General features: G+C 50.9%; 4 protein-coding genes across 7 annotated transcripts in view; 3 read left to right on the plus strand and 1 right to left on the minus strand.

The window, feature by feature from the left end:
- Positions 1 to 1,530: 1,530 nt before the first annotated feature.
- Positions 1,531 to 5,739, minus strand: LOC113423368 (interleukin-1 receptor antagonist protein-like). 2 transcript variants are annotated; one of them, XM_087969574.1, is made up of 5 exons: positions 5,618 to 5,739; positions 4,975 to 5,017; positions 3,868 to 3,956; positions 2,793 to 2,917; positions 1,531 to 2,050 (listed from the first exon to the last, which is right to left on the minus strand). In XM_087969574.1, exons 1-5 carry the CDS (start codon positions 5,655 to 5,657, stop codon positions 1,838 to 1,840), a joined length of 510 nt encoding a protein of 169 aa, XP_087825700.1. In that variant the 5' UTR covers positions 5,658 to 5,739; the 3' UTR covers positions 1,531 to 1,837. The 2 variants fall into 2 exon arrangements, with proteins under 2 accessions (XP_087825700.1, XP_026540516.1); XM_026684731.2 differs by lacking the exon at positions 5,618 to 5,739 and having other exon boundaries at positions 4,975 to 5,237.
- Positions 5,740 to 6,942: 1,203 nt separating this feature from the next.
- Positions 6,943 to 9,795, plus strand: TMED4 (transmembrane p24 trafficking protein 4). The gene is made up of 5 exons (XM_087969573.1): positions 6,943 to 7,112; positions 7,200 to 7,300; positions 7,386 to 7,495; positions 7,855 to 8,017; positions 8,774 to 9,795. The coding sequence occupies exons 1-5, from the start codon at positions 6,947 to 6,949 to the stop codon at positions 8,921 to 8,923; spliced, it is 690 nt and encodes a 229-aa protein (XP_087825699.1). The 5' UTR covers positions 6,943 to 6,946; the 3' UTR covers positions 8,924 to 9,795.
- A 1,938-nt stretch (positions 9,796 to 11,733) lies between these two features.
- On the plus strand, positions 11,734 to 20,322 carry DDX56 (DEAD-box helicase 56). 3 transcript variants are annotated; one of them, XR_015750293.1, is made up of 15 exons: positions 11,734 to 11,833; positions 11,921 to 12,082; positions 12,175 to 12,335; positions 13,773 to 13,943; positions 14,780 to 14,870; positions 15,075 to 15,319; positions 15,585 to 15,713; positions 15,915 to 16,028; positions 16,756 to 16,850; positions 17,055 to 17,131; positions 18,173 to 18,262; positions 18,390 to 18,495; positions 18,718 to 18,797; positions 18,928 to 19,077; positions 20,187 to 20,322. XR_015750293.1 is itself a non-coding variant. In XM_087969569.1 (14 exons), the coding sequence occupies exons 1-14, from the start codon at positions 11,759 to 11,761 to the stop codon at positions 18,997 to 18,999; spliced, it is 1,662 nt and encodes a 553-aa protein (XP_087825695.1). In that variant the 5' UTR covers positions 11,734 to 11,758; the 3' UTR covers positions 19,000 to 19,210. The 3 variants fall into 3 exon arrangements, 2 of the variants coding, with proteins under 2 accessions (XP_087825695.1, XP_026540514.2); XM_087969569.1 differs by lacking the exon at positions 20,187 to 20,322 and having other exon boundaries at positions 16,756 to 16,854; positions 17,065 to 17,131; positions 18,928 to 19,210; XM_026684729.2 differs by lacking the exon at positions 20,187 to 20,322 and having other exon boundaries at positions 18,928 to 19,210.
- A 2,851-nt stretch (positions 20,323 to 23,173) lies between these two features.
- NPC1L1 (NPC1 like intracellular cholesterol transporter 1) overlaps positions 23,174 to 23,914 on the plus strand; it is a 19,029-nt gene continuing 18,288 nt past the window's right edge. The window contains exon 1 of the mRNA XM_087969562.1: positions 23,174 to 23,914. This exon is cut by the window's right edge and continues 931 nt beyond it. Within this exon, the coding sequence (XP_087825688.1) occupies positions 23,485 to 23,914 (430 nt within the window). The 5' untranslated portion in view covers positions 23,174 to 23,484.

Below are 23,914 nucleotides of genomic sequence, written 5' to 3' on the forward strand. Positions count from 1 at the left end.
CTATTTTTTCTTCTTGTGTGAAGACAGATGCAAAGAAAGAATTAAGCGGCTCTGCTTTCTCCCTGAAGCCCGTCACTTTCTTGCCGCCTTCTCCCATTAGTGGACCAATTGTTTCCTTGACTTTTTTCTTGTTTTTATATGTTGAAAGAAGCATTTTTATTATTTTTGACACTTGTTGCAAGTCTTAGTTCATTCTGAGCCTTAGTTTTCCTGACTTCATCTTTGGGTGTTCTGCTGGTATTCTGCCTTAGTTATATGTCTCTTTTTTCATTTTTTTATGCTTATCCCTTTTGTCTTCCAGTTTATCAGAGAGTTCTTTGTGTAACTATTCTGGTTTCTTTTTGGATTTCTCGGTGTGTGTTTTTAGTGGTATTGTGCTGGACTGGGCATTTATGTTCACAGTTTTTATAGATTCCCAAGCTTCTTGATTTGTTTTCTCCTTTAAGATTTTCATCCATGGAATGCAAACCCTGAGTTTGTTGAAACCAATTCTTTTAAAGTTTAAGACACTGGTTTGATTTCTATTGCTTGTGTCTGCAATATTTTGAATTCCAATATGACATGGTCACTGTCTCCCACCTTCTGTGTAACTTCAAACCCCTCTATCATTTCTTCTCTGTACGGACTTATTTGCCTTCTCTTCTCTTCCCTCCCTTCCCCTCCCCTCCCCTCCAGCAGTTCAAGCCATTATAGATGCTATGACATCACCACACTAGCTTCCCTATAAAATTCCGTGTATAATTCAAGGTGTATTATCATCTATCTCAGGGGTTCCCAATCCACAGACCTCGGCCCACTACCAGGCCGTGGCTGATTCGGAACCAGGCCGCCACTCACGCAAGTCGAGATGCCCGCCTGCATGTGTACACACTGACCTGCTGCTGGCACAGCCTGGTTCTCTTCCCTCCCCTGCAGCCAGGCCGCCAAGCCTCAAAAGTTGGGCTCCACTGGCCTAAATAGCCCTTCCTGTCCACATTGTCTCCGCTCAGCCTGTTAACAACATCCAGCCAAATGGGCAGGCTAGTCCTTCCGTGAAACAGTGCCCCCTAGCGGGAACGAGGGACCATACATTCTGCTGCAGGGGCCTCCCCTATATGGAAGTCTATGGACCTTCTCAGTCGTCCCAGGTGTTTTTGGCAACTGGACTTCCTTGGCTTATTGATTATGCTGCCCTGGAAAGTGGCAACCCATGATTCCCAGTTCGAGTCGTGGATGAAGACCGATCTGTAACAGAGCTGGCATCAGCAGAGATGGAGGCACACCTGGATCTTCTCACCTGGCTCTTAAGGTGAGGAGTTGGGAAAAGTTGCCTCCCTCTGCCATCACAGCCTCGACTCTCCCTGTCCGTCTGTCCCCCCCTCCAATTTGACAGGATGAGGATTTGTCATGGGCTGCAGCAGATCTAGTTTGCATAACATGCTGGGGATTCAGGCTCCACAACTACCTGTGTGTGGCTAAGACAAAATGAGGTGTTTTTTTTAAATTGAATGCGTATTTTGAAATCATTAGAATTAAATGTAGTCAATACAGTTACTTCAAATGTATTTAATTCCTTTCTGGGTAACCAGAGCTCATCAATTGGCTGGCATATTTTGCACTCGTAGCTTTAGAGGTTTGCAGATAATTTTGTGGCCGCAAAACCTGCATTTCCGAATCCAGAAAGTGAGCTATGAATATCCCGCGAGCTCTAGAAACACGGTGTCACCGCTTTCCTTCCGCTTTTGTTCTCCTGAAGAGCGACCCCCCCTGCAGAAATGCTTAGGGAGAGGAGCAGTTGGGAGACGCTGCCCTCCAGGAGTGGCCTTTGTCCTTCGAAGGGAGAGGTGGGGGAGGCCAGCTAAGATTCGGGCTGAAAATAGAAGTCCACCAGGTGAGAAGATCCTGGGTTGTTGATCAGCCCGATGGGTTCGTTGGCTTTGGAGGAGGTGCAGAGGAACCAGCCTGGGTGGGCAGCTGACTCGAAACGCCAGACTCCATCTTTGTTAGACATGAAGAAGGTGAAGCGGGTGGAGGCCTCTTTATCTTTGCAGAGATCTCTGATGTTGACACTCTGAGGAGGAGAAGAAAAAGGGTTTTTAGGGAAGGGTTAGCTCATCTTGCAGCCTACTCAGGTCTGAAAAATGACCCTCAAAGGGGCTTCCGATAGCAAAATCTAGGGAAGCTATTGATGGTGAAGGAGCCCTAAGCTAGCATACGTGCTTCCCTGAGGGAGAGCATAACGTGGACTCTTCTTAATGAAAAATAACCCGTAGAGTAACCAGGATCCTATTTCTGGAGCAGAGAGAGAAAGCCTAGCCACTTCCACACCGTTTGCTCTCTTGAAGCTCCGTCCTTGAGAAACTACTAAAGTTCTCAGGAGAAGCTGGACTAGAAACTCCTCTGTGGGTTTCTGTCTGTGGGAATGTATGTGAGAAGTGAACACAATAAAAAAAAGAGGAAGTGCATCTCTCCAAGTCCATCGTGAAGAAAATTGTTGGTGTCATTGGCTTCACTTTGAAAGCTGAAGAAAAGGAGACCCACCAAAAACTGGGGTGGGTTGAGGGTTCAGTCTGGCCTCCGCTGCTCTCTTGCACTTATGATGGGTCACGTAAAGCTGTGCTTACCTGGATGTAAGGTTGGCTGGGAGAGAGGCTCCCACACAAACACACACCCCTCTACAGGATGTTGTAATTCCTTCCTCCCCTGTGTGCATACACACAGAGAGCTCTGCTCTCCAATCACTGTGTGTAGGACGCACCAAGTGGCAGCTCAGGTAAAAGTGCTCTGGGGCATCATCAGACGTTGCTTCTCACCTCCAACTGCAGCTCCGGTGGGGTCCCAGGAGAGCAGGCCAGGCTGCTTTTCCCACCCTGAATGCTCAGGATGACCGGGAAGTTCTCTTGGCCAAAGGCCCGGTTGCGGATCCAGAAAATCTTTTCTGGAAGGGGGAAGAACAAGATGGGAGAGAATGTGAGCAGCCTGGAAAAAAAAATCCAGCTTTATTTGTGTCTTTCCTCTTTATTTCATGGATTGGTTTACTTCAGCACTTCATCCCCCCAGGCAGAAAATTCTTTCCTCCATCAAGTTTATTTTTGGGACAAATCCTGCGAAATAAATTAGGTTGAGAGCCATTCAGGAAACCTCTGTGGCTGAAAATATTGCTATTCTCTGCTCTCATGAAAAATCCCATGAACCTCAAGTATCTTTTTCTGCAGTAAATGGCATTCCCCTCCTCCTCCTCTGAGTCAAACCAACCCTTTTTTCACAAGTGGGGAGCTTTCTTATACATCAGGTCTGGAATAAAGACTTCACATTAGGGGTCCAACCACAGTGAAGTTGGGGAAATGGGTTGAGAGCAGCATTGTATGCTGGGGGCAGAAAAGAAATGAGGCGCTGCAGAAGCCAGAATGACAATGAAAGTGCTTCCCCTTGATTTTACTTGACATTCTCTTTGAAAAAATTCTAGCAATAAATTAGTTATTTATATTTGCCTATTTGAATCAAGCAGACACACTGAGAAGAGTGACAACCCAAAAGAAATAGAGCGAGCCATGCATATGTGCATCATGATGCAAACTACCCCATCTCACCATAACAAACCAGTAAGTTGCTAGGGAAATCCTCCAGCCTCTTGAGCTCCTGGGGGTGGCTGTCTGACCTCAGAAGAAGGGCCGTGCCTAAGGGCACCCTCCTGCCTACCGTCCCTGTCCTATTGTCCCCATTTATTCGTACCTATTTCCTATATTCTTTCTCATGTTTATACTTATATCTATTATCTTGTAAGCGATTGACAAATCAAATAAATAAAAAATAAATGAAAATAGAATAGAATCTAAAGCTGCAAAGGTGATCTTATCCCTCCTCTATGCAGTTTTAGGAAAGACTCACCTTCCAGTGCAGAGTTGGGAGCTTGCAAGTATCCGGCTATTAGTTCATTGTTCTGAAGGTAGAGGGATTTCTGGTTTACATCCCAGAGTCTGAAATGTCAAGATTCGTGTTTTAAAAGAAAATTTATACTTTTTTCCCCCCTCTCTTCAGCCATTCACCTCTACATTGGCTGTTGTTGTGGGGAAAATAGGAGGAGGAAGGTGTATTAGGTATATTTGCTATCTTATTTATTAAAATGACAATGGTGGAATAAAAATAAATAAAAAACCTTATGCAGCAGTCTTTTATTTGATAGGGAGGCCCAAATGCTTCTTGTTGATCTAAGAACCATCCTACTTTTTATAGTGTGAGCTGCTGTTCATCTACTCCATTTGCCTATTTGCTCAAATCTCCTTTGGGCAGGAAAACCCCAAGCAAAGCCCTCATATTCGTAATGGGAAAAGAGCCAGTCTGCAATCTACCTTTATATGCCACTTGCTCCGTTTTACGCCACTTGCTCCACTCGCTTGTAGTTTTGGGTAGCTTATGAAACCTAAAATCGATGCAATTCTAAAGCGTTAAATAAACACCATAAAAACACTAGTCCAGCTGTCCCTTCTCTAAAGCTTCCATTCAGTGGCAAATCCTCTTATAACACAGACCTCACCATTTTCTTTGGAGAAAATGGTGCTATAAATAGATGCTATAGTAAATTTATTCATAGCAGGACCTACAATCTTGAGTCTCACAAACAATCTCAAAATTGTGGGGCAGAATATTCTGGTAATGCCTTGAGAGAGTAGAGGAGAGACATCAGTGCATCTCTCTTTCCAAAGCAAGCGAGATTTTTGGCCAGAAGAAAATTGCTTCCATTCATTCAGGGGATTCGTGTCTTGAGAAAAGGGCCCCCCTTTGTCTCAAGAGGCCGGGCATCCCGTTTTCAGTGAAATGAGCAAACAGGTGCTGGGCGGGACTCAGCCCTCTTTTCTTTGGGGCTTCAGGTGTCTTCCTGGAGGCAGGGAGAATGGGGAGAGGGCTCCGGGAGGTCGGTGTGCCCCAAGATATGGAAGGCTCCCTGGGGTCTCCCCCTTGGCCAAGCTGCCCAAACGGCTCCCCCGGGGCACTTACCGCGACTTGAAGACGACTCCGTGAGCCCAGGTCTTGTTTCCAGCTGCACACAGAACAGAAAGCAGGAAAAGGGTCGATTTATTTGTTGAGTACCTGCCAGACTCCATTGTGTGCAACAAATGGACCATCTCTGCTGAATCAGCCCAGCTGGCTGTTTTATAAAGTCCATGACAACTACACAATTGGAATGTACGTTATTTCCAGACGTGACACTTCTGTGACATAACCCGTCAAATTTCCAACAACTTTCGTGCCTGTTGCAATTCATGTCGCAACTCTGGGTGCTGAAACTAAACTTCCCCAAATTAATAGAATGGGTTCCTATTGCTAGTACATACAAAGGGGAAGTGAGACCACAGCACATAAATGAAAGCAACTTTACGTTGTTAACGAAGAATGTAGATATTTACAAAAAAAAACTGCATTCAAAATAAATTAAGATGGGAAGTGCAGCCAGGAACTCTTATTGCCGAATAATGCAGAGTCCTCAAATAAATAGTGTCTCCTTTAAAAAGTCATTAACTTTTCTTGGCATCCTGTTATTCCAAAGACCTATTTCCAAAATGCAAATAAGCATAAAACATGTTTCCTTGTCTGAGCATCACGAGAGTTGAACTATCTCCTTCCAACGGCCCCACCATACCTGACTGAGCCAGCTTCACTTCTCCCTGTGAGTTTCCCATGGCTTCCCCTTCTTTCGGCTTCAACTGGAACCTCTAAGGGCTCACCCACCAAGCTACGGAACAGCCGGAAGTATCTGAAAAGGCGTGACCAAATCTCCAAGATTTGGGTTTTAAAATGTAGAGCAAAGGTTGTTCTTTGACAAGGATGGCTCTCTTAAATGTGGTACAAATTGTAAACATGATCATGCCAGAGAAATCTTATTGCGTTCTTTGACAAAGTGATTAAATCAGTAGACCAGTGAAATGCTGTGGACATATCCACGTGGACTTCAGTAAGGCATTTGGAAAAATAGATCACAGCCTGTTTCCAGGCAAGACCTACATCTGCAGGGAGGGAAGCATGCAGAGAGATACCCCGAGGTTCTGTCTTGAGCCAGTGTCTTCATAAATGATGGGGAACTCATCAGATTTGCAGATGACACCAAGTTGGGAGGAATAGCCACCACTTTAAAAGTTGGGCTCAAGAGCCAGAAGGACCTTGGCAGACTTGAACGCTCGATCTCATCCAACAAAATGAAATTCAGTGGTGAGAAAAGTTGTTGTCCAAAACTTGGTTCAGCCTGGCACAGAAGCCAATCAGAAGCCAGGCATGAAAGACAAAACTTTTGAAAATCTTTTATTGAAGTGCTTCAGCAAAAGGGTTCCTGTCCAATTTGGGAGCCGAGATCCTGAACAAGAGCATAGCATGATCTTTTATACCGTTGATTTCCAGAAACAGGGAAGTAACATTTCACAAAGCTATTACCTTTTTTGGAGTTCTACCTTGCTTTTAGTCTATGTGCCTGCTTGTTTGTGGAGTTGCGCCTTGTTGAGCATACGTGTCATTTTGCCATTATAGAGTTATAGCTTGTTTAAGCTCTATGTGTTCCTACTTGTGGTTTCTGCTGCTTATTATCTTGTTGCCAATCTTGTAACTTCCTATCTAATTCTGAATGTGTGTTGTTACATTTCCTTTCTCTCTGGCACATTGTGTTGCACGTACATTCCTCTAAATTCTTATTCCTTCCAAGGTTCCCAACTCTGACTCCTGACTAGTTAGATTAACAGAGTTGGAAGGGACCTTGGAGGTCATCTAGTCCAACCCCCCCAGGCAGGAGACCCTACACCATTTCTAACAGACGGCAGCCCGGTCTCTTCTTCAACTCCAGAGCCACTGGGTGCCTGGGTTTCGGCCCTTCTCGACCTCCCAAGGGAGGGCCAAGCCCGAGACAGGCCCGGCGGCTGAAGGGGGCCCTGAGGGAGCCCGCGGGCGTCGGGCTGGGGGCGTCGGGCCACGTGACAGTCCGCGCATGCGCGCTCGGCGTCGGCGGGGCGCCATGGCTGCCGGGTGGTTCGTGGCGTTGCTGGGCGCGCTGCTCTTGGCCGGCCGGGCCACGCGGGGCCTCTACTTCCACATCGGGGAGACGGAGAAGCGCTGCTTCATCGAGGAGATCCCGGACGAGACCATGGTTATCGGTGAGGGGGCAGGGCGGGGGCTCTGGCGGGGCGGGGGGGTCGCGCCCTCCCTCCGGCTGACCGCCGCCCCTCCCCCTCGTCTCCTAGGCAACTACCGGACGCAGCTGTGGGACAAGCAGGCCGAGGCCTTCCTGCCCTCCACGCCCGGGCTGGGCATGTTCGTGGAGGTCCGGGACCCGGATGCCAAGGTGAGGCGGGCCCGGCCTGTCCGGGCTGGGCGGGGGAGGAGGAGGGGGCTGACCACCCCCGCCCACCTGACCCCCTCCCCCGCAGGTGATCCTCTCGCGGCAGTACGGCTCGGAGGGCCGCTTCACCTTCACCTCGCACACCCCCGGGGAGCACCAGATCTGCCTGCACTCCAACTCCACCCGCCTGGCGCTCTTCTCGGGGGAAAGCTGGTAAGAGCGGGGAGGGGGCAGGGGAGGAGGGAAAGTGAGGCGGGGGGAGACAGGGGGAGGCCCCCTCAAGGATCTTCCCCTCTCAAACACGCCCTGTCTCTCTGGTTGGGGGGGAGGTGCAGAGGGAGGAGGGGAAGTGGGGAGGGAGGGGGACAGGCCCCCCATGAGGCTCTGCCCCCTCCCCCCTCCCAAACATCCCGTGTCTTTGGTCCAGGGAGGAGGGAAAGGAGGAGGGAGGGCGACAGACCCCCGTGAGGCCCTGCCCTCTCATCCCGTCCCTCCCCAATGCTCTATTTAATTTCGTTGTACGAGGTGCAATGACAATAAAGTAAACCAAACTAAACTGTGTTTTTGCTGCAGCGGGTGCACCTGGACATCCAGGTAGGGGAGCATGCCAATAACTATCCGGAGATCGCGGCCAAGGACAAGCTGACGGAGCTGCAACTGCGAGCCAGGCAGCTGCTGGACCAGGTGGAGCAGATCCAGAAGGAGCAGAACTACCAAAGGGTGAGGCTGCCAGGCGGCCCCGGGGAGGGGACCTCTTTGTGCTGGCTCCCTGGGATGGTGAGGGAGATGGGCTTTCCTGCTGCCAAGGTGCTTGCAGGAAATGGACAGGTGTTTGAAAGGCATTTGAATAGAAGTAGCTTGAGCTAGTAGTTAGGCTGTTGGGCTGAGCTCCTAGCTTGGCTGCTTGGTTGGAAACGAACGGTGTCCGAATGCCGACGAAACGTTTCCAATGGCCAAGCTCGGAGCTCTCACCAGCAGCCCCTTGACAGGTGTATTTCTTGCCCGTCAGTGCAGCCCCGAATTTCCCTCCAAGGTAAAGAGTGGTCTGACATTAGACATCCTGGGCATGGCATTGGAGAAACAAATGTTTTGACACCAGAGCGACTAAGGTAGCTGAGTTTGGGTCACCTTTGGACACAATAAGAAAGAGGCCACGCCGGGATTATTATCCCAGGGCCCTTACAAGTTGCGTTGGTCTGGAGCCAGAGGGACGAGGTTGCTGTGTAGCATTTTAAGCTATTATAGATGGAAGTGCATGAAAAACCCCGTAGTATTCTATTCTGGGTGAACTTGCTGGCTTTCTCTCTGAGTGGGATGTGAGAATGGCAAAAGTGATGCAAGATGCTCTGCGAAACTGGAAAGGTCCTGCGTCTGAAGTAGACCTGGGTCAGGTGGAGGGCAGCGGCTGAATGAAGCGTGACAGGAGGAGTTGGGCCCGGTGTGTTCTTGATGCTGACCGCTGTGTTCCCTCTGCAGTTCCGAGAGGAGAGGTTCCGCATGACGAGTGAGAGCACCAACCAGCGGGTGCTCTGGTGGTCCATCGCACAGACGGTCATCCTCCTCCTTACAGGCATTTGGCAAATGAGGCACCTCAAGAGTTTCTTTGAAGCCAAAAAATTGGTTTAACGTCTTCAGCATCGCATAGGCCATTATTCACCAGTGCCCCATTGTTGCTTTCCATTGAGTTTTTTTTTATTTTATTTAAGTACTAAACCGAGAAAGAAGCACCACAGACAAGGCCCCTGTCCCAATTATACAAATCCACAAAAACATCTCAAAGGTTACCATATTTTTGTGCTGTGAAGCTAGTAAGGATAGCTTGCCTCCAGCGTCGAGCTTTCCTGGAACATTCCAAGAAGCTGCTTTACAAAAGACGGAGGGTTCCTTCCATTCCTTTTGTAAGAGCTGCAGTTTGCCTAAAAGCTTCTCTTCTAAAGGCCCCTGTAACTCCTGAACTATTCAACAGAATACAATTAGAGGGAAAAACAGATTTACGTCGGAACTCTGCAGCAAGCCTTCCTTGTTCAAATGTCATTGGCATAAATATTGTTTAGCATTTCAGGTGGCCAAGGGATCGAAGGATTTTTTTTGCAGCATTTTCTCTTCAAAATCCTTTTTTTTAAGTTCTCAGTTCTCTAAGCAAAGATTTGTTCTAGGCTGGAGTGATTGATTATGCAAATGAGGGAGTAGTAGAAGTTGCCCCCAGGTTTGTTGTAAAGGTCAAATAAAGAACCCCCTTAAATTCATAAATAGTTTGATTTAGAGCTACTCTCAGATGGAGATACTCCTTGAGTAGAATAATGGTGTCATCTCTTCTTACCAGCCTTTCTGTAATTTGGAAGTAGATCCAGCTACGGAACAACACAGTGCTGCAGTTTGGCAGCAGAATTGGACCTCTGAAGTAGTAGGGCTGAAAGGGGGCATTTTTTTCCTTCTCCGCTTGCCTGGGCAAGTTCGTCACGAGGCCCGTTTGTTGAAATAAAGCTTTTTTGAAAGAGGCTTTCTCTGTTTGTTGGTGGGAAAAGTAGGGAAAAATAAGGGTGAAAACCTGCTGAACTATAAAAGTCCACAAATTCTTCACTGGTGGTAGAAAAAAGGCCAAAAAATCCATTTAATCACTTCCCACAAGAGGTTTTAGGATAATATCCCAGTATTTCTCAGTCTACAGGTAGTTACTGACTTACAACTATTTGTTTAGGGACCAAAATCGCAACGGCACTGAAAAAAAAGGGACCTATCGCTTTCCACACAAGTGTTGCAGCTTCCAGTGATCAGAATTGGGATGCTTGGCAACTCGGTTTCCCAGAGTCACATGATCCCCTTTTGCAACCTGACCGGGGGAAGCAGGATGTTACTTCAGTGATTCGCTTAACAACTGGCAAGTCATAAAAAGGAGCAAAATTCATTTTACAGCTGCCTTGCTTAATACATTTTGGGATGAGTTGTAAATCGACTACCTGTAGATGTAAAAAACCCATAGCTTCCTTCTCCCATCAACAGGTAAAGGGAACTGTGTTGTACCCCTGATACAGCCAGATCCTTGGAATTGCGTTGCGCTCTGAAATAAGCACTTGGCACTATAGCCCTTGGACTTCTATACTGCTCCACAGTGTTTTACAGCCGTCTAAGTGGTTTACCAGAGTCAGCCTCTTGCCCTCCCTCCCCCAACCATCTGGGTCCTCAAACCTTGGTGTTCTCTGAGGTTGAGCTTACAATTCCTAGCTTGGGTAATGAAATGGGTGGCAAGGAAACAACCAAGCTTAGAAAGTACCAAGGAACCCTTATTTTTAACCCCCAGCTACAAATATTATCCTTTATTGGCCTCTGAAATACATCCCAAGCCATCAGGTGGCCTACATGGGTTTGTGTCAAGTAGAGAAGGAGCCTCCAACCTTGGCCACTTCAAGTCTGGAGGACTTCAACTCCCAGAATTCCCCAGCCAGCAAAGCTCAAAGGGAGTTGAAGTCCGCCAGGCTTAAAGTGGCCAAGGTTGGAGACCCCTGAGCTAGAGGCTTTGAAAGCCCCCCTTTTGTTGTTAGTCGCGAAGTCGTGTCCAGCCCATCGCGACTCCATGGACAATGTTCCTCCAGGCCTTCCTGTCCTCTACCATCCTCCAGAGTCCATTTAAGCTCATGGCAACGGCTTCAGTGACTCCATCCAGCCCCCCTCATTCTCTGCCACCCCCTTCTTCTCCTTTTGCCCCCAGTTGTTCCCAGCATTCAGTTCCTCTTCTCCAAGGAGTCCTTCCTTCTCATGAGGTAGCCAACGTCTTTGAGTTTCCTCTTCAGGACCTGGCCTAAAGAGCAGTCGGGGTTGATCTCCTCTCGGACTGAGGGGTTGGGTGGCCTTGCAGTCCGAGGGACTCGCAGGAGTCCTCTTCTCCAGCACCCCAAGTTCAAAGGCCCCCATTCTTTGGCACTCGGCCTTCCTTAGCGTCCAACTTTCGCAGCCCTACTCGGTCCAGGGCAATAACCTCGGGCTCTTTCCAGGAGCACCTGCAGCCTTCTGATCCCCTGGGGAGCCCAAGGTGAGGAAGGGCTGCTCCTGGCAGCCTCACCCACCCCAGGTGCCCCCCAGGTGCAAGGGGCTCCGGGTTTTGCAAGGTGACACCTGAGCAGCTGTGGGTCAAAAAAAAAAAAGGCCGCCATCCCCTGGGAAATAGGGAGCAAAGCCACCCGCAGCATCAGCGGAAGGATCGCAAAGCAAACGGCCTTCCTGCCGCCCGGAGGAGCCGCCCGGCCTTGCACTCTCCCAAACCCGGGCAGAGAAAGCCACTTCGCAGCGGGGACCGAGGTAGAGGCGCTCTCGGGGTGTCCGGGATGGCTGCCGTTCGTTCGCCCGCCCGCCATCAGAGGCTGCTGTGGCGGTGCTGGGCCGCTCCGCTCGGGCGGCTCTATGATGGCGCCCTACGACCCCCGCCCCAACTTCCGGCGCATGCGGAGGGGGCGCAGCAGCGAAAGCATGGCGGCGGCGGCGGCGGCGGGGGCGGCGGAGGGGGGCTTCGGCCAGATGGGCCTGGACGCGCGGCTCCTGCAGGTAGCGGGCGGGCGGGCGGTGGGTCTGGCGGGCCGGGGCCCCTCCGGCGCGGGTGCTGACCGGGCGGGCTCGCTGTGTTCCCGGCAGGCGGTGGCCGAGCTGGGCTGGGCGGCGCCGACCCCCATCCAGGAGAAGGCGGTGCCGCTGGCGCTGGAGGGGAAGGACCTGCTGGCCAGGGCCCGGACGGGCTCCGGGAAGACGGGCGCCTACGCCCTGCCGCTGCTGCAGCGCCTGCTGGCCGCCAAGGGGGTGAGTGGCCGGGGCTTGCGGGGCGGACGACGGGGCGGGGGGTCTCCGCCGGCCTGGCCTGAGGCCCTCCCTCCCCTCCTCCTCCTTCGCAGGCGGCGCTGGTGGCGGAGCAGGCGGTGCGGGCCCTGGTGCTGGTGCCCACCAAGGAGCTGGCCCGGCAGGCGCTGCGGATGCTTCGGAGGCTGGCCGCCTACTGCGCTCGGGACGTGCGCGCCGTCGACCTGGCCGGCCCGGAGGACCTGAGCGCCCAGAGGTGAGTAGCAGCAGCAGCAGCAGAGGCCGCATGGCAGGAGGAGGAGGAGGGAGCGGCTGGAAGCCCCTCCGTGGCCCTTCAGTGCCTCCCTCCGCTCCCCGCCTTCCCCTTGTAGAGAAGCCCCCTCCGCCCCTCCAGAGAATGAAATATTTGGGGGAAGACTAAAAGAGGCAGAACATTATATTTCCCCCAAAGGAGAGAGAAAAACACCTCTTACACCAAGGCAGGAAGCAGCCCCAGCAGAATAGGGATAGGAATAGGAATGCAATAGAATAGGGTAGGGTAGGGCGAGTAGAATGGAATAGGAGGAGAGAATAGAATAAGAAAGAATGGAATAGGAATAGAATATTATAGAGAATAGAATAAAGAACAGAACAGAACAGAATTCTTTTATTGGCCAATGCGCTCAGTGTTCATAAAAGAAAAGATACATTTCTTGAGTCAAGAATCATCTGGTACAACACTTAAGTATAGTCATAGGGTACAATAAGAATATAGAATAGAATAGAAATAGAATAGAATTCTTTTATTAGCCAGATGTGATTGGACACACAAGGAATTTGTCTTGGTGCAAATGCTCTCAGTGGACATAAAAGAAAAGATACATTTCTTGAGTCAAGAATCATCTGGTACAACACTTAATGATAGTCATAGGATACAATAAGCAATCAAGTCATACTAGGAAACAGTCAATATAACATATTCCAGAACTTGTCTTTCACTTGAGGGATGCAAAGCCCCACAGCAGGAAGTTTAGCGCACTGGATGCATATAAGGTTTTCTAATGAGAGAACGGATCAGAGGCTCATAATAATCCCCTGCCCTTTCTCAGCCCACTTTCCTGGTACCAAGTACCATCGGCCATGGAGAGAGACAAGAGAGCCGGTCATCTGTCCCTCTGAAATAGCAAAGGTTGGCAGAGCGATGCCATTTTTCTCTGCGCATCTAGAGCCCTGGGTTGTTCTGGGTTTCAGTCTGTATATTTTCTTTTTTGTGGCCATAATGGAAGACTTCATTCCACAGATGCTTTTCCCCCTTTTGGTTTTTAGAATGCATTAAATAAATTTTAAGAGAAAAGTTTGCTTTGTTTGAAATCTACTTAACAAAAATACTTAACTTTTCCCTTTTTGTCAAATTTTTTATTTTTTTGCATTTTTTTCTTTAAGTTGTGTTTACTTATAATTACGTGGACTGCGTATATATGTTTGATTCTGTCATATTCTCATCATATGCTAAATAAATAATTTGCTTAGTTTGTATTTCACTGTTATAATCACAATTCTTAATACAAATTATATATAAAAAGAGGAAAGATTTCCCATCTGGATGATGCCACTGAGTTGGCCTTGGATTATCTTCCCCAGCATTCTTTCAAAGAGAGTTACCTGTGATTCCTCCAACCTTTGGTCTTTACACCTCCAGTTTTTTGTCTTGCAGACCCCTCTTGATGGAGAAACCAGATGTGGTGATAGGAACACCATCACGGGTTTTGGCACATCTGCAAATGCAAAACTTGAGACTGCAGAATTCGTTAGAAATTTTGGTGATAGATGAAGCTGACTTGCTTTTTTCATTTGGCTTTGAGGAAGACTTGAAGAATCTCCTCTGGTGAGTTCTGATTCTGAAGTGCTGTGATTTTATGGTTTATAATTTCTATTCAGAATTTTGAATACAGTGGTAAAAACTACGGTACAAACTGAGAGAAAGAGAATAGGAAAAAAAATAACCAAAAGCATAAGAGAAAATGAAGGAAGAAAACAGAACGGTTTTCATCCCGTCACATTGGCCCATCCCACCTGGTCAGGTAACTGACCCTGTCAATTAGGTGGGGTCCAGGATGAGAGGCTTCCCAGCTGTTGCCCCCACCCTGTGGAACAGTCTGCCCTCCATCATTATTATTTTTTAAGATTCTTTATTTTAGCTTGCCTTAGCAGCTTTCTTGTTGTTGTTTAACAAGAAGAAATTCCCAGAATAGTACAGACCTTCAAAAAAAGGAAATAACAGGCTCTGGTTAAAGAGAGCCTCTTTTAGCTTAATCAAGATTAAGGTAGTCCTCAACTTATGACCACAACTGAGCCCAAAATTTATGTTGTTAAGTGAAAAATTATTCTATGAGGGTAACTTGGGAGTGATCTAAATTTAATGAGTTAATTGGAGTTGGTTGGAATTTTATTGGTCCGAAAGTGAACTTTGTTAAGAGGAAGTTAAAAAAAAAGTTGTATTAGAATGTTTTGATTTCAGAAATGTTTTTAGAGAACTAGCTCCATTTATTCTGTGATAACATTAAAGCTATTATTTGTTATTTTAAGCAAGAGTCGTTCACTCAAGTATTCTGTGACCATTGTCTGGGAGGCGTTTTGTTCTCTTCTGCTGGTGGGGGGGCATGGTGGGCTTTGGGTTTGATCTGCCGTCCCATTCGTGTGGCTGGTCTTGTTTCCTTGCAGCCATTTGCCCAAGATCTACCAGACCTTCATCATGTCAGCTACCTTCAACGAGGATGTGCAGACACTGAAGGAGCTGGTGCTGCACAACCCGGTAAGGAATGGCGGGTTGGCATTGGGGGAGGAGAGGGCAGGCCGGCTTGGTACCTGCCTGGTTCACAGGCTTTGTACTGCAGATTGCCCACCTTGAGTTGGGTTTGGCTTCGGCCCAGCTGTGGTGGCACAGGGCCCGGAAGAAGCCACTTCCTGTGTCCTCCTGGTTGTGGGATCGTCTTGTTTCCATGCTCCTCTTACGCAGGTGACTCTCAGGCTGCAAGAAGCACCCTTGCCGGACAGCTCCCAGCTGAGCCAGTTCCAGATCAGGTGCGAGACCGAAGAGGAGAAGTTTTTGCTCCTCTATGCCCTCCTGAAGCTTTCCCTGGTGCGGGGAAAAGTCCTCCTCTTTGTCAACAGGATCGACCGCTGCTACCGCCTCAAACTCTTCCTGGAGCAGTTTGGGATCGCTGCCTGTGTCCTCAACTCAGAGCTGCCTGCTCAGTCCCGGTGAGCCTCAAGAAAGGGGAGCCTGGGCTTGGGGGAGGAAGGGCCGACGTCTCCTGGACAGGGAGCAGGAAAGACCCTCCTTCCTTGCTTCGGATGCATCCGGATTGAAAGGGTTACCCAGCCAGCTGCTGCCCCGGGGACGCTGGCACACATTCTTCGAGGACCTCAGGATGACAGCACACCATTAATGTTGCTAGTTTTCTGGGGCTTGATGATCTCTGGGGTTTGGGAACAGCCCTCAAAGCCTGGTCTGGCCTTCTTCCAGATGCCACATCATCAGCCAGTTCAATCGGAGTGTCTACAGTTACATCATTGCCACAGATGAGCAGGACCTGGCAGAACCAGAGGTGACTAGCAGGAAGAAGAAGAAGAAGAAGGGCCCCAAAGGAGAAAAGTGAGTCTGTTCCCCCCCCAACACACACACAGACACACACACACACACACACACACACACACAGAGAGAGAATTCTTCATATTGATAATGGGAGGATGGCTGGAAGAGGCCTCGGGTTTTCCTCCTTGGCTCCTTGATAGCCGGGCCATCGTGGCCTCCTTGGACTTGGCCTCCCATCTGTGCCTCTGCTCTGCCTTCCAGGGGCCAAGATCAGGAGTACGGGGTCTCCCGAGGCATCGACTTCCACAACGTGTCCGCGGTCTTCAACTTTGATTTGCCCCCCTCCTTCGAATCCTACATTCACCGAGCGGGCAGGTCAGTGGCCAAACCCAGGAGGGTCTCTTCCGCAGAAATGTGGCAACGCAGGAATGCCCAGCCCCTCCCAGGGCTCTAGCCTGGCACGGCAGACGGGGGGCAGTTTGGGGAAAGAATCTGGCACATAATTTGGCTTCTGGGTCCCTTTGAAAAGGCAAATTCTATTGCTTTTGGGTCTTTTTTTTGTTTTGTTAATATGGAGTGGAGAAGGCTTCCATGTTCCACACAACTCGTGTTTCCTTAGAAGCATTTCCCTGCCCTCTTCCCGCCTCAAGTCTTGCTCTCTACTTTCCCCAGGATGGTAAATAATCCAGCAAGAACTGAGGTTCTTTGCTCTGGGTGCAGGTTTCTGGTTTTAATTGGAAAATCCACAAGCGTTTCCACTTAACACAAGTCTGCCCTAGGTCTGTTTGGCTTTTCCTATGACTAAAAATAAAATCACTTGTCCTTGAAGAGGATTGAACAACAAAACAATTTCAAACAGGAAGATAAAAACCATCTAAAATCCCCACAAAGATTTATTTGGGCACAAAGTGCAAGTGTTGTGCTTGAAGTTGCACAGCCAGGCCAGGAGCTTCGGAGGAAGTTCAGGTGCTCTCGCGCTCCTTCTGTTTCGACTGAAGGCAGCTGCCGCCTTCGTTCTCTGAGGCACGAGTGGGGTTCCTCTTGCTGGGCCTTGAAGCCCTCGTCCGCCTCCCTCCTGTCTCAGCTGCTGACTCCCTTGCAGGACGGCCCGTGTTCAGAACCCAGGCACAGTGCTGACCTTCGTCCTGCCCTCGGAGAGGCTTCAGCTGGCCAAAATTGAAGAGGTGCTTACCGCCGGTGGGTGAGGGAAGAATTACGGGGTCCAGGGAAGGTGGGGTGGGGGGGTGTCCCCCCCGAGGCTCCGGATAAGCCAGCCCCAGAGCCCAGAGGGCCGGGGGTCTTGGGACCTCCCTCCCTGGCCAGCTTCGGGGCCCCACCCTGTGTTGTGAGCAATGCGCGGCCGTGCCGTCCCCCAACTCATTCCTGTGCTTGGTCCTTCAGAGAGTGCAAGCAAGTGCACCTTGACGCCCTACCAGTTCCGGATGGGGGAGATCGAGGGGCTCCGCTACCGCTGTCAGGTAAAAGCTGCTTGGCGCGGAGGAGGCCAAGATGGGTTGAGTCGAAGAGCAGCTGCGGTTCCCACAATTGCAAGCAAGACCCGCATCGCCACTGCGGTCTCCTGTTGTGGGGAGGAAGCTGGGCCCCTTGCTGAGAACCGGGAGCGTTGAGTCTTTGCCATCAGGGCTTCAAGGGGAACTTTCTGGAAGAGAAAGTTACTTCCTGTAGCAAGTGGCCGCACTCAAGCACGAGAGGGAACCCAGGCCAAACAGAGGCGAAGACAGAGAGACATGAGGGAACACCGTGGCAGCCTTAATGCAGCAGCCTGAGCAAAATGTGGGTCTTCTCCTGACGCCTCTTGCTGCCTCCCCTCCCTCCCTCCCTCCCTCCCTCCCTCCCTCCGTCCTATAGTGGTTGGTTTAGGGCAGGGGGGTCTTCAGACTGGACAGCTTTAAGGCTTTGTGGACTTTCAACTCCCAGAATTCCTCCTCCAGTCATGTTAGCTCAGGAATTCTGGGAGTGGAAGTTCACAGGTCTTAAACTTGCCAAGTTTGAAGACCATCTATCCTATCCTATCCTATCTATCTATCTATCTATCTATCTATCTATCTATCTATCCTATCCTATCCTATCCTATCCTATCCTATTCTATTCTATTCTATTCTATTCTCTCTCTTCTCTCTTTCTCACTCTATTCTATCTCTCTTTATTTATTCCAGGGGTCTTCAAACTGGACAGCTTTAAGGCTTTGTGGACTTCAACTCCCAGAATTCCTCCTCCAGTCATGTTAGCTCAGGTATTCTGGGAGTGGAAGTCCACAAAGCCTTAAAACTGTTAAGATTAAAGACCCTGGCCTTAAAGAGTGAGATAAAGTGTGCAATGGATGAAGAAGGGAAGTTTTCTATTTTCCTGGGGGTCCAGAAAGAGGGAGGGGCAGCACAGCTGGCTGGAGAATTCTGGAAGTCCACAAGTCTTAAGCTGGCCCAGTTCGAAGAGCCTTGGCTTTAGGGCATCAAGCGTCATTAAGGCCCTGGCACCTTCTCTCCTCCCCGCTGCCCTAGGATGCCATGCGGTCGATCACCAAGCAGGCCATCAAAGAAGCTCGGCTCCGTGAAATCAAAGAAGAGCTGCTCAACTCGGAGAAGCTCAAGGTACCCCGCGTGGGGCAGAGAAGCTGGCCCCAATCCCCCCCCCATCTGCCCCCCCCCCTTGCTCCCTTCTCCTTCCCAGGGGCGGCCTCCGTCCAGCTGACCCGCCCGTTGGCCCTTTCTCTCCCAGACGTACTTCGAAGACAATCCCCGGGATCTGAACCTGCTGCGCCACGACAAGCCCCTTCACCCGGCCATCGTGAAGCCCCACCTGCGCAACGTCCCAGAATACCTGGGTAGGGGCCACGCTTTGGAGGGGCGTCTCCGCTGTTGGGGAGGAAGGGCCCCTCTGCGTCCCGGACAGGCGTGGCGCTTGCCCTCTTTCTCCTCTTCAGTGGGCTGGATCTGGGTTCCCCAAGGAAGTGGAAGCACCTGGCGGGCTGTGGTGTGCAGGGCCAGGAGGGGCCGGGGGGGGGGTTGCCGCCTTTCTGGAGGCTGACGGTCTCTTCCTCTTGCAGTGCCTCAGGGTCTGCGACCAGCAGTGCCAGCCCTCGCTGGGAAGCGCAAGCGGCGGAAATGCCCAGCCTCCACTAGCAAGGTTGGTGGTCTCCTCTGCTGCCGCCCCCATTCCCAGGGGACCGACTGCAGGGGCCAAGCCTGGTGGCCAAGGGCTGGGCTGGAGCTCTCGGGTGGTCCCGGGGGGGCTAATGCCACGACCTCCTTCGCAGGGCCAGCGGAACCCCTTGCACAGCTTCAAGAACACCAGGAAGAAGTTTCGGGCCTTGGCCAAGCCCAGATAAGCCACCGGAGCCCTCGGCTCCCACCAGCCGCAGGATGCCTGAGAGTGACCAGAGACCGGAGGTTCCCCTTGCCCAGAGGTCAGGAGGGGGCCCTACAGCTGCTCTCGCTCTCTCTCCCCGGTCCCTGGGCTCCTCTTGCCAAACGGCCCCTGGCTCAATAAATTGCGATAGCCAGGACAAAGCCCCCTTTTCATGGGGCACCTGGTGCCGATTCCTGACTCCGGCTGCGTCTCTTGGGTGCTCTCGTGCGGGTGGCCTCCAAAGGAGCAGGCGGGGGGAGGGCATCCCGCAAACAACTCGGCCTCGTGGGAAGCAGCGCTGTGAATTTCCAGGAGCGTTCACAGAGCAGAGGCGGCGTGCGCCCTCTTCGCATAAATAAAACCAACCGGCGTGGGGCTGCGGGCGTGACGGTGCGCAAGGGCCGCTCGGGGCCTGTTGCCAGAAAAGGTTCTTCCCAGCAGGCTGGAGCAGCCGGCCCCAGGGCGCCTTGCCAACCAGCAGGCTGGGGTGGCGGCTGGTGGACTCTTGCCCGGGATGGTGGCTTTATCAGGCGTCAAGGCCAGGACAGGATTGTAAACCTTGAAGTGGCAGGATAAGAGGCTCAGGGTGTCGCCTTTGCGTGGCCTGGCCTGATGTGACGTTGCACAGGAAGGATCAGGAGGGCAATCGGGGCCCCAGAAGTGGGCCCCCTCCCCCCGAGGGCTTTTGCTGGGCTCCACCTTTTGTACAGCCCCCCAATTTCACCTAGCAAGGACGGGGACTTCGTCATTGTATTAAAGGGCCAGAGCTACGGAGATTTCGGGGCGATACTTCAGAGAGGAGGAAGGAGAAGGCTGGGGCAGCCTTTGGCAGATGCTCTGTCAGGAAAGCAGGCCATCCGTTGGGGCTTGGCGTCCTTGGAAGGAGAAAGGCCCACCTTCACCGGAAGATCACGCCTGGATTTAGTGCTTGTGGGGGGGCGAAACCGCTTCATTAAATGAAATGAACTTTAATTGCCAATTAAATTTGTTCTAGAAATGGCTAATATGTACTAATGTGTAAACATAAGTAGTTGAGGCTGTAATGTTATCTTCTACCGTGCTAAAAAGAGTCGGTAGTCCACACTTTTACCTCACATTTTCTTTTCCCTTTTTCTTTCCCCTACTTTCCCATTCATTTTTATTTTCCTTTGTGTTTTATATTTTCAGAAACTAATAAAAATAACTAGCGTAAAAAAAAAAGGCTTGGCGTCCTTGGATGAAAGGGAAAAGGGCCATAGAGGACACCGAGTCCGGCCCTCCTCGCTCGGCCCAAGAATGCAAATTAAAATGGCATCCCAGACAAGTGGCTGGCTGGCCTCGCTTTGAAAAGAGTCTCGCAGCTGATCCAATATCCAAGGAGGGTCAAATCTTCCACTTTTGCTGGAAAGTGACAGGTGGAAGCCTTTTTCTATGCCCTGTTGAAATAGGTGTAGCTTGTTCCAAGTGGGTCCTGTCAAAAATTACCTGTGAAAACCCAATTCTGCGGAAGTGAGCAATGTCCATCAGAGCCTGTCTGGTTCTTTTCTGTCTGCCATAACAGAATTCCATTCGTTTTGCGAGCTTTTAGGTGCTTTACTTTCTTAACCTTGCCTGTCCAGTGGTAAAAAAAAACAAAACCCACACTTTATGGTAGTTTCCTCCTGGGCCTGAAGTTCCAGCAAATAACCATTGTCTTTCAGTTCCTCTATTTTAAATTCCCAGAGCCTGCTCTTATCTTTGTTGATGATAGTTCAAAGCTATCCCATTTTCTTTGGCAATAAGAATGACGTGGCTTTCTGGAGATAAGTGCCTTTCGCCCATCATCCTCAACGGGAGGAGACTACACACCAAAGATCCAACTGGGATCCTTTGTTTACAACTTTCAAGCTCGCTGTGGCCTTGCACCTGCCTCCCCTTATCTCGCTGTTCTCTCTGGGTTGTGTCTTTGACCATGACCGTTGCTCTCCATTGCCCTCCTACGCTGCCTAACGGGGAAACCTGCCCTTCCTCTGTTGGGGCTGCTTGACTTGGAGGAAGCCATTTCCCCCCTTTGCTCTCCCTTCCAAAGTTTGGGCACTGAGGCTATAGAAGCCAAACCGGTATTTTGTTGCAGGCCGGTTCTTCTTTTAGGGGTTTTGGGCAGGTGCATCACAGTGCTGGCTCGCGTTTTGCCTCTCAATTCATCGAGACCCCTTCAACCATCAAGTTCATTTTTGCATTTGCTGCTATTGTTTTTTATTCTAAAGGAGCTGCAACTTTCCACCAAGTGCTGTGCTCACATCATGGAGGAAAGTTCAGAGACCAAAATGAATGTGTAAGGCTGCAGATGTACAGATGAGCAATTTCTTTTTTAAAAACACCACCATTGTGGCAGGATCTGTCTGGGAGTTATGGAAGACCTTTTGTGCTCCTTTCCAACACAAGTTGCCTCGAGAGTGGATTTCAATATTTCTTGTTTCAATTGCATTTGTCAGGCCAAAAAAGCTCCCGTGGAAAGGAGGCAGCCTCGGCCCTCCTTTATGCCATAATAGGGGGTATATGAGGAAGACCTGGTGCAAGATTATAAGCCTCCAGGGTCTGGCCAGTAGGGTCAAGGCAACTGCCCCTATCTGTCCTCTTGGTCAGAACCGTGCTTGCTGCTAAAGCGTGCCTCAGTTTCCCAGATGGGTCAAAGCCAAGATTCCAAATAAGCCGGGGTTGCGGGGGCGGGGAAACAGGTGGGTGGGGACTAACCCAGCATGGCGAGAACCCCACTGCTATCTCTGGGTAAATGATAAGCCAGGATACGATGCTGGTGCAGCCTGATTGGTGTGTGTGATATCTTGAAAGTAGATGAGCGAGCGAGCGTGCGCCTTGGCACTCCCTTTTCTCCGAGGAGCCCTGCCGGTAGCCCAGACTTGCCAGGATGCTGCGGGTGGCCCTGTTTGCCGTAGTGGTGCTCAGCACCAGTCTGGACCTGAGGACCGAGGTGGGTGAGCGGTGATGACAGCAGCAGCGGAGGTTGTGGGTGGGAAGGGTTGAGTAGCAAGGTGTCCTTTCGAGGGACCTGGTGTCCCCAACTACAAGGCTTCTCCTGAACTCCCTCTCGGCCCTTGGAAGGGAGGGACACTTCAACCGGGGGGCGGGGGTGTCAATTTATCTGCAAAGGACCACATCCTCCTCTAAGGCTTCCCTAAACAGACATATCTGTAGTTTGGGGCAACTGGAGATACATACACAAACAGAAAAGTCAAGTATCCAAACACCCAACTATCCTTTGGAGTTCGTTCAGGAGGAGATGGTCCCCAGATGGTCCAGTCATAGGCAAGCGGTTCAAGTTATGAGGCTCACTTTTTACGGTGAGCCTCAAGAAGATGGCAGGCTAAAAAGTCTCAGGAAGCAAGAGCCGTATTGGAGACCAGCATCCTGGAGTGAGGAAACCAAGGCTGGCGTGCTTCTTCCCGTCTGTGGGAACGCAGGAGCATTTTCAGCTGTGCTCCTGCCACAGAAGACGAAAAGCATCTTCTGGAAAAGGGCAGAGCCGGCTGGCACCAAGGGTGGGGACGGGATGACCTGCTTCCATGACTGATGTTCTCTAGAACTGGGTAGGACAAACCTCGGCTTTCCCTTTAGAGTAGGGCAGGACAAACCTCCCTGCCAGAGGCTGTACTTAATATGGGGGGGGGGGGGGATATATAACACATGTGGGTAGGGCTAACTTGGTGGCAAATCTGAGGAAATGGGTCTTTGAAATGCCACATTTGTATTTCAGGCTAATCCCGTGAGGTGAGACGTACATACATTTAATAAATAGACATTTCCACTTCAAAATGCCAGGAAATCAGTTTTCAGTCACGATATTTAGAGATGGTTCCAAGGACAACCAAATGAGAGTTTGGGAGGCTGCGTTGAACCCCAGGCTGCGGGTTGCCGCCCACCCCTCCCTCAGAAGCCAAGGCAGGGTGGAAAAAGGGGCTCCGTTTTCTGGTTCTTCCTTGGTTGGGAGCAGGAGAAGGGGAAATGAGACTTCGAAGGCCTGGGGAGCAGGGGGGAGCGAAAGACAGCAACCCCCTGATCCTAAGGCTTCCCAAAGGGCCCCTGGCAGAATGTGCCCCCCCCCTTCCTTGAACTTCCGAAGGGGAAGCAGCTGTGCTTGCTCGGGGGAGGCGGGTGGGGGGAGTTCTTGCTTTGATCCCAGTGCAGCTATATCTGCAGTCCAGTCCCTGTTGCAACCCATGGGGGCAGAGGGACCCCTCCTTCTTCCCCAGTGCAAACAGGCCCCCTTCAACAGCTGTGGGGATTAAGGAGATCTCCCTGCCTCTCTGCCTTCCAGGCTGCTGCCTTGACTGAAATCCGCCGGGCAGGATACTGTGCCACCTATGGTGAATGCGGCCTGAATCCTGAACTTGGAACTGGACTCCTCCCGCACAAAGTGCCCTGCCTTTCCAACACCCCGGCCCGGCTACTCACGGGCTCCCACCTCAACCACTTGAAGAAGTTGTGCCCGATGCTCTTCACGGGGGAGAGAAGCACCTACGCCTGCTGCTCGCCGGGCCAGCTGCAATTCCTGCAGGATAGCTTGGTGCCGCTCTGGTCCGTGCTGTCTCGCTGCCCAGCCTGCGTGGAGAACTTTTCCAACATCCACTGCCAGAACATCTGCAGCCCAAACCAGAGCCAGTTCATCAACGTCACCCGGGACTTCAACGGCACCTACCTGAACGTTTCGGTGAGGGGCGTGGTGGAGTTTCAGTGTTTCTACAGCCAGCAGTTTGCCGAGGGAGCCTTCCAGTCGTGCAAGGGAGTCAGGATGCCAGCCACCGGGGGCTACATCATGGAAGCCATGTGTGGCAAGTACGGGGCGGCTGCGTGCACCGCTGAGCGCTGGCTAAACTTCCAAGGCGACACGAGCAACGGGTTGGCCCCCTTGGTCGTCTCCT

This window comes from Notechis scutatus, chromosome 7 (genome assembly GCF_049901735.1).
Source record: "Notechis scutatus isolate UNSWTSFEM ecotype Mainland chromosome 7, rNotScu1.2, whole genome shotgun sequence".
Classification (NCBI taxonomy): domain Eukaryota; kingdom Metazoa; phylum Chordata; class Lepidosauria; order Squamata; family Elapidae; genus Notechis; species Notechis scutatus.

Coding starts and splice junctions, on each gene's coding strand:
- LOC113423368 (XM_026684731.2), bottom strand. CDS start 5,102: ATGGTCCATTTGTTGCACACAATGGAGTCTGGCAGGTACTCAACAAAT. Junction 3,957..4,974: donor GGAGTCGTCTTCAAGTCGCG/GTAAGTGCCCCG, acceptor TTGACATTTCAG/ACTCTGGGATGTAAACCAGA. Junction 2,918..3,867: donor TCCCAACTCTGCACTGGAAG/GTGAGTCTTTCC, acceptor TCCCCCTTCCAG/AAAAGATTTTCTGGATCCGC.
- TMED4 (XM_087969573.1), top strand. CDS start 6,947: ATGCGCGCTCGGCGTCGGCGGGGCGCCATGGCTGCCGGGTGGTTCGTG. Junction 7,496..7,854: donor TCCACCCGCCTGGCGCTCTT/CTCGGGGGAAAG, acceptor ACCAAACTAAAC/TGTGTTTTTGCTGCAGCGGG. Junction 8,018..8,773: donor AGGAGCAGAACTACCAAAGG/GTGAGGCTGCCA, acceptor TTCCCTCTGCAG/TTCCGAGAGGAGAGGTTCCG.
- DDX56 (XM_026684729.2), top strand. CDS start 11,759: ATGGCGGCGGCGGCGGCGGCGGGGGCGGCGGAGGGGGGCTTCGGCCAG. Junction 11,834..11,920: donor TGGACGCGCGGCTCCTGCAG/GTAGCGGGCGGG, acceptor TGTTCCCGGCAG/GCGGTGGCCGAGCTGGGCTG. Junction 15,320..15,584: donor GAGCTGCCTGCTCAGTCCCG/GTGAGCCTCAAG, acceptor GCCTTCTTCCAG/ATGCCACATCATCAGCCAGT.